This window comes from Porites lutea, chromosome 1 (assembly GCF_958299795.1).
Source record: "Porites lutea chromosome 1, jaPorLute2.1, whole genome shotgun sequence".
NCBI classification, from domain to species: Eukaryota; Metazoa; Cnidaria; class Anthozoa; order Scleractinia; family Poritidae; genus Porites; species Porites lutea.
Genome location: NC_133201.1, coordinates 36654993 through 36663250, shown reverse-complemented (window position 1 = coordinate 36663250; position 8258 = coordinate 36654993). Strand labels below are relative to the sequence as shown.

Sequence of the window (8258 nt, the reverse complement as noted above, 5' to 3'; positions counted from 1 at the left end):
TTACCTTTTGTGTTTTAATCATCCAAAGTTATATACCTCGCTTAAGGTTTGCTTCAGTTCTTTCAATAGTGCAGATTGGCAAGCAATCGCTCTTTGCGATCACACAATTTGCTATTCTTAATTATAATTGTTAATGTAAGCGCAAAAAGGTGCCGTTTCTCCCTGACCCCTTACAAAAGGCCTCTCATGACCACTTTTTACACCACAAAACAGGCCGCAGCAACACTTCACCCCTATTTTCACTAATTATTTGGCAAAAACGAAACACTTATAAAGGGATATCGCCTTATACTAGTATGCCTAGTGCAGTAGAGATATAGAATGACCATATTGATTCAATGATCGAGCAGCATATGAATGCTATTAAGATGCTAATAAAGATTAAAATAATGACTACTAATAATGAGCCCAAGGCTAAGCCATATTATACCAAATTTATGTTTATTGATGAGCCTGAGGCTAAGCCAGAAAATAATGAAATAGTTGAGCCAGAGGCTAAGTTAGAATATGTTTATCCAATATATGATTTAAAAGAGCATCCTAAATTTGCTAAATATTTCAACGAAGCGTTTAATGCAGAACATATAGTAAAAGAGGTCGAATATAATGAATATATAAGCAATAGCGATAATAAGAGAAAATGATAGAATAACACGTAAAGGAATAATTGAAGGCAAAAAATATAGTTACAATAAATTTTTTAATGAGTGCCTTGGTATAAAACCATTAACAAAAGAACAAGGGGAATATTTTGAGAAAAAACGTGAGGCACGAAAAAATAAACATAATAAGAAAAATAAAAAGTTGAATTAAGTAGTTAGTATTTGAGCTCAATAGATAGGTAGATAGTATAGATAGTATACCGTTATATAGACAGTAATATTATTTAGTTAATATAGTAATTTATTTTTTAATTTGTTTGACCAATTTAGCTAATTATTCAGGGGGTAGTTTTATGCTAGCAGGGGGGATGCTTTTAGGCTTAGCCTGTCTTTTGGTACCAGTCTTATTCAATAAATGGGGAAACAAAAAACGGTAATTAATAATAAGATCTATGACTTGGTTACGTTTCATGCCCGTAACAGCAAAGTTTAATTTTTTCATACCTAGCTATCACTTCTTTAATTTTTGAGTTCCTGTAACGTGAACATATTAAGGTTTCTTCGTAGTTTAACAATATCGAGATCCATATAATAATACGGTATATAATTATTGCATTGGGTTCCGGATAACCAGATCCTAATACAAGTACCAAAATATTATTTTCTAAGGTAATTGTCACTCCTGCTTTCCAATATTGTACGCCCCAGACAGAGACATCAGGCACATGACAAATACGAGGGTACTCAGGTCACGCTATAGCCCACCACTCCAAGCTGCCAAGGGTTCTGTTAGCAAACAACTGTTGGACGACGAGAGATTTTTAGCAAAGCACTTGCAAAAATCTTTTTGAGATACCTCTTTTTTTTTTACTGTTTTTCTTCTTCTTCTTCTTCTTCTTCTTCTTCTTCTTCTTCTTCTTCTTCTTCTTCTTCTTCTTCTTCTTCTTCTTCTTCTTTTTCTTTTTCTTTTTTTCAAACCCAGCCACGTTTCCAACAACAACTTGATATTGGGTGCTGTTCACTTTACGTGGTAATACGAAAAAAGGACCATTTTCTAATTGGCACCTCTCCTAAACCCGGGCGCTGAATCGTACCATTACGGTTTTTTATATTTCTGTTTATTTATTGTTCTTCTGTAGCACATCATTTCCGCTTTAACTCTGATAGCTTTGTATATCAATATGATTCGAGGAGTTATATTGGTATATCAACTTTATAGCTAGAAAGGTTGATATATATTAGATATATAAGAGAATGCAATAACATTAGAGGATGTTATGTATGAATTGTTTCTCGTGTCACGACTTCATCAGTATTTTCATGAATATTTCAGGGTTTCTTTTCTTTAATATGTAGCGTTAAGACCTTCTCTCACCACTAAAATTCAAGCTTCCTATGAGCATTAATCATCTCCTATGTCCATTATAAAGTACTGACTATTTTTTTCATTAGTTATCTAAAATAAATTTATACTGACGAGGATGATTGTTCTACTTTAGAGTCATTTTCTGCAGAAAAGAGACTTTTTCACGGCGGTGCGAATCTCTCGAAGACGCCAACAGTAGATAAAAGGATTCAACGCAGAATTCATGAAGACCACCGTGCTTGACAATTTCCATGCTATGCCACTGCCATTCTCTCTCCAAGATTCTTCGTTTGCCTGCAACAGCAAGGTTACGAATAGGGGGATGTAGCAAATAAGAAGAAAGTAGTGGACCAAGAATGTATTGAATGCTGTTCTCTTGAAGCGCGTTATATTTATGCGCGAATTATCTTGAACTGCTCTTGTTTGTGCGAGAATTTGTCTTTTGCGGCGACGGATTATACAGTAAATATTTATGTGCGCGGATGTTGAAAAGCAAAGAAAAATGGCTACGACTAAAGCCATGACAAAAAGAAACAATAATTTTGAAGTCCATAGTATAAGACTTGCCAGAAATCCACTTGTCAACCACTTAACTGCGATGACACAAAATGCTCGCTGTATGGTCATGATACTGCTGTACCTCATATCATATTTTAGCGCTAGTAGTCTGCCTATAGTGATAGCTGTAAGAGTCGCCAGGGAAGTTCCACAGACGGTATAGGAAACAGTGATAAATGCCTTTCCTAACACACAGTTATAAGCCGACGAATTCGTGAGGAGCGTGAGTTCCATAGACAAAAACAACGGCTGAGCCAAGAGGCCCACAGCAAGGTCTGTCGTTGCGAGACCACAAAGTAATATGACGGAGGGCGAACGAAGAGAAGGTGTTCTCCATACGGCTACCAAAACCAAGGTGTTGCCTACAATTGTTAACACCGACAGTGGGAAATTTACTGTACTGTTAAAAACGACGATAAGCTCGGGGATGTTGTCCGTTTGAAATACAGGAAAGCGAAAGCAGGAGACATTGTTCTCTAAGCTTCTTGAACTGTTACTCACCATAACTTGCTCAAACGTTCCTTAGGATAGAAAAAAATACATATTTCAGGTGATTCTATTAAAGCACCAAAATATTAGGCGCCTAACGCCTTTTATCCGTATAGGATTAAACATAGCGGAAAATTAACTTATTTGGCAAAATTGTGCTTATGCATATGTTTCCGTATTGAGACACTTCTGCGAAAATAGGAAGCGACGTTAGTGTGTACTCACAGCTGTCTGCTATGCAAGCAATAAAATATGATGCACGTACGTTTGTAAAATTATAATGAAAAGTTCACGCTTCGTGGTGGGCTTTTTTCAAGTAATGATTTGTTAGCTTTGTTGGTTTCTTTTTTAGAGATTGGCACGATTTGAACTTCTGATATTGATGTATAGTAATAGAAAAACAATATTGACTGATGTTGCGTTTGATATGATCTAATTGGTTTTCTACGCCTTTCCGCTTTAACCTTTTTAAATGAAGTTCGTTTTCTTAATTTGTGAAGATGGCTAATCAAAAGAAGGCATTTTGAGAACTTCAAGAGGAAATCCGCTCTCAAGATGGCCTTAATTTATATTTAGTAGTTACCATTCTAAGAAATTTAATTAGTTATTCTAGACAAAAAGATTCACAGCAAAGTCGTTAACGTCCTCAGCAGTAATTTCGTCTCATCCTGAAGATGGTTTGCCCACCGATCTGCCCACAAATCAAGTAATTGGACAATACCGTGGGAGCAAATTATGGCATATTTCCGCATATGATGATACACAATAAGGGCCTTTGAACAAAGCTTATTCAAAAGCCAACGTGTGTACAAAGTGTTGGCATCAAAGTGTAATCAATGGCTTTTAAACTATTTCTTCCGAGTAAAACTGTGTTAAATTTGAAAATCTAAAAGCTCTTCACTTTCATTTTCAAGTTAAAGTCTATTCCTTCCCTACCCACTCTTATCATAAGAAACAGTCATCATTATGTTAGGTAGTACTAAGGTCATTATGGCTCTTGGTACCGCATAATAACACCAGGCTGCCATAAAAGGATTCAACTGACGGAAATATGTTTCCGTTGGGTTTTCAAGCAGCATTAAATCTTGGTGACACAGGCTTTTTAGGACATGCTAACTGTTCTGTTGAAGGGGAAATTCAAAGCATAGATCTGAAATTTGCTCACACTCCTTAAGTTTTTTTTTTTTTTTTTTGCTAAAGAATGTTTGTTTTCTGCCCCAGGCTCAACATTTTTTATTTTTTTGCCGATTTTCGGCTGAAACTGTACAAGACGCAATCAAATAACTAGAAAGACGAAATAACTCCTAGAAAAGATTTGAAAAAAGGGATTAGGAGACATGTTTATATTCTGCCGATGGTATTTTGCAGACTACGTGGCCCCTGTATTGGTCTTTGTCAAACAAAAGTAAACTAAAGTTGTAGCAAACAGCACTGTCTGGTCGACTCGTTCGTATCCGATAGTGTCAAAGATGTCGAAAGGAGATTTCTGATACCAGTACCTGCAATTTATTAATGAGATTGCTCAATTTTTTTGAAACCTCAGTCGAAAACAACTGACTGTTTTTTTTAATTCATTTTCTTTGGCAATATTTATAAATTAAGTCTTTTCAGTATGTAATGTTCAAAACACGAACAGCCGATTTCAGTGGTTTAATATTATTCGAGCGCGTGCTGTGAGTGTTTTGAACAGCTTCAAAAAAGTCTCCGGAGTATTTTATCACAAGACGGCTAAATAATGCATTTCCCTTTTTAAATCGTGTTTGTTTGAAAATTTTCAAACAAAAACAGGCAAAATAACAAAGGTTGGTGAGATATACAATGTAGTTATGCAAATACTTTGAGCAACTGAAGCCGACAGAGTTTAAGCGTCTACTTGCCTTCGTAATAGGCCTTTCCAAATGAAAGGAATATCAACAGTTTATAATCGTAGAAGAGGAAAACATTACTCAATTTTCCTTTGTGTTAGTTCAATAACGTGTGTAAGTGTATTTTATGAACTATGTTCTCTTCACTGAACTATATTGTCTTTATTGAACTATAAAAATAAGACAAACTGAACATCAGTCTATGTTCCCGTCTATATTAGTGAGCTCACTAGAACTTAATAACAGTGTAACATAGCTATTTATCTATTTAGTTCTCGTACCATAGCTAAATGAGTATTTAACACTTACTTAATGCTATACATTCTTATTAAAAAATAACTAACGTATTTATGGCTATTTTTCCCGCAGCTACATGTAGTTTACGCTCAATGAACTGATGTGTAGTCATTGAACTACTGGTGTGGTTATTGATCTGTTGTGTACTTATTGAACTGCTGTGTCGTTATTGAACCAACAAAAAGGAAAACTGAGTGTCGCTAAATTTACCTGCGTATTGATAAGTTAAAAGGTTGCAATTTGATTTGTCTATTGAAAGCGGGGGCGTCTCCCCGTTATGGTCTAACAAACGCATATTATTCTAACATGGTGCAACTCCCATGTCGGAAGCGGTTCTAATAGAATTCCATGGACAGAGAAAATAGACCCTTACCGTAATGACTGGTGTGCCATTTACAAGCAGCAGAAGAATTAAGAAAGGAGACAATGATGAGCTTAAGGCCAGATATCAGATCCTAGATAATCAGCAAATGAGCTATGATTCTGAACAATAACATAGAAATAATTTGTTCAAACAAACCACCATGAGTACGTATTGTAATTTCACTAGAACACACTCTAAAACTCAGTATTAAAACAATTTAAGGAATAAAATGCATTGAAAACCCAAAGAATAAACTGCATGACTTTAACATTCCCAAATAAAGAATCTACTTTCCGCTGCCTTAGTTGTGATTTCATCGAGCCCGTCTCCAATTACAAGCTCACGACAGATTCATTTTTTAAGTATAACACCGACACTTCAGAACCGCAGTTTATAAATAGTTGCTATACGTCATTGAGATAAAACATTCATAACTCGGATCTGAGGTATAACATCCATACATCAGAGGTGAAGTATAACATCCATACCTCAGATCTAAGGTATAACATCCATACCTCAGATCTAAGGTATAACATCCATACCTCAGAGATGAGGTACAACACCAATACACCAGGTTTTTTGCCAATCACTTAAAATAGGTATTTTCTGTTGAAAATAAAAGTCATCGTTTAATCTTTAGTTAGTACTTTTTAAGTGTAAACAGATTAATAATATTTCCCTCAAAACTGAAATGCAACGAAAAATGTGTCAGTTTTAAGGTTTGTTTACTGACTAGTTCATTTCAATTTGGAAGTTTTAAAATAAGCAGATTTACCCAAAATACAACGTCATTGCAAATTACAATGGCTTTGGCGAACATCCAGCATGCTACACGCCTACACCTGCTTTAAAAATGACAGCCTGGCATTGTTAAATCATTAGTGTCACAAGAGGCCGATGTTATAAATTGTGTTTGGTAAACTATTAACCGCTTACTAACCGAGCACGAGGGCCGTACTCGGGAATATTGACCCGAGGTCGTGGCAGTACGGACCAAGCGCAGCAAAGCAAGCTACCACGAGATCGAAAAAACAAACTATCGTCTTAAATTAGCTTAAACAAAACTTCAAAAACGCTTTGTACCGGTATCTGAAAAAAGCAATTGTTGATTGTAAAATTCGAGAATGGGTTCTTTGTCGATCAAACAATACTTTCTTGATTACAAAATGTTGACTAAGACAGTGTCAAGTGAAAGTCTAAGTTTGAAGCTGTGAAAATTAATTCAAAACTGGGCGAAGTTGACAAAAATATAGCATCATTTCATCGCTATCGATAACTGGACAATTTTCTCATTACCATGAAATATTTGGAACGTGCACCAGCTCGTGGATCCTACGTTTGCACCTGTAAAAACTGGAGCGATGGAAGACAAAACGGATCGCTTGACTAATATTCTCTTGCTCGGAAAACGAAGTGTTAAGGGATAAAAACCATCACATAGTTCTTTGAAGCGCAACTGGATTGAGGTCGCCGAATTCTCCTGCTTCAAAACGGGCATCCTCTTTGTCGATGCCGGCCTGAGCAGCTTGCAGTTTGCCAGGCTTCCTTTGCCGTGCTCGTGAACAAGGAATTTGGCTTCGCTGCAAGGACTTTTCTGGATTTTTCGAACTCATTGTCCTTAAGTACTGAGTTGAAGACTGGAAACTGTTTTGCTGCCTCGCAGCCTTCTCCGTTTTTCCTGCGTGCGTTAAAAAAAAAAAAAAATCGAAAAAAGGTGCTAAAGCTTGTTTTTCATACCATTAGCTTCCATGTAACGGAGAAGAGTGTTATTATCACTAGCCGTCTTCTTTTTTGTGTTTGCACTTTCCTGTTGGTTGACAAAATCGTCTATGGCCGACCAAGAAAGAACCAATCAGAGCGCACGGGTTTGCCTAAGACTGGCTTTGCCATATAATAATCAGTGATACTTTATTTCCTGAGGAAAATATCATTGGAATTTTTTAAAGACGAGAAGAAAGCCATCTGAATAATTCTTTGCAATGGGCAATTTACTCCACGCGCACTATATTCATACATGTGAATAACAACAGAGAGATTGTCTTTATCATTTTGATGAATTACGGAAACTAATTTTGTACCTGGAATGTTTTGTTGCATGTTCAAAAGAGTAACAAAGCAAGCCATAGTTGATTTTTGTTCTAATCAGACTTGATGAACAGCAATCAAGCAATACCTAGCCCAACTAGATAATTTCCGGTCTATTAATTGTTGGAACGAACACCTATGGATCCAGCCAAATCTGGCCTAATATCATGTTCCCAAGAAGCTTTCTCTCTCAGTGTCATTTTATAAGCTCTGTTAACAAAGTACTTTTGAGTACTTAAGCACATTTTAAAAAAATATATATTTATTTATTTATTTGCGAATTCACTTTACATAAAAATATACAATTATGAAAGGTGGAACAAGATTAAACTACCCAAAACCAACCCTCCATAAACGAAATAGAGAGAAAATAAAACTATCTGGCCAAACCCATACCCTGAATCAAGAAAAAAAAATGGTACACCACCAAAGAGTTAAGCGTGTGACATTTTGGGCAAACAATTTTAAGGAACTGCTTGTCTGATGATCTTATGCTGTACATGTCCTGGTCAAACATTGCTCAGTCCTTATCTTTCAAGAAAGATTAATTTAAACCAATAGACAAACGCCTGGTAGTACCAGAGAAAAAGTGAAATGATCTGTCAAATCATTGAATGTAAGCATTGGCAATG

The 8258-nt window shown here is 36.0% G+C and overlaps 1 protein-coding gene across 1 annotated transcript; it reads right to left on the bottom strand.

The window, feature by feature from the left end:
* Positions 1–2086: 2086 nt before the first annotated feature.
* Positions 2087–3182, bottom strand: LOC140937950 (melanocyte-stimulating hormone receptor-like). Its single transcript, XM_073387512.1, has one exon. The coding sequence runs from the start codon at positions 3028–3030 to the stop codon at positions 2104–2106; it is 927 nt and encodes a 308-aa protein (XP_073243613.1). The 5' UTR covers positions 3031–3182; the 3' UTR covers positions 2087–2103.
* Between the last annotated feature and the right edge of the window lie 5076 nt (positions 3183–8258).

Bases quoted from the DNA above. Each gene is read 5' to 3' on its own strand.
- LOC140937950 (XM_073387512.1), bottom strand. From the start codon at position 3,030: ATGGTGAGTAACAGTTCAAGAAGCTTAGAGAACAATGTCTCCTGCTTT.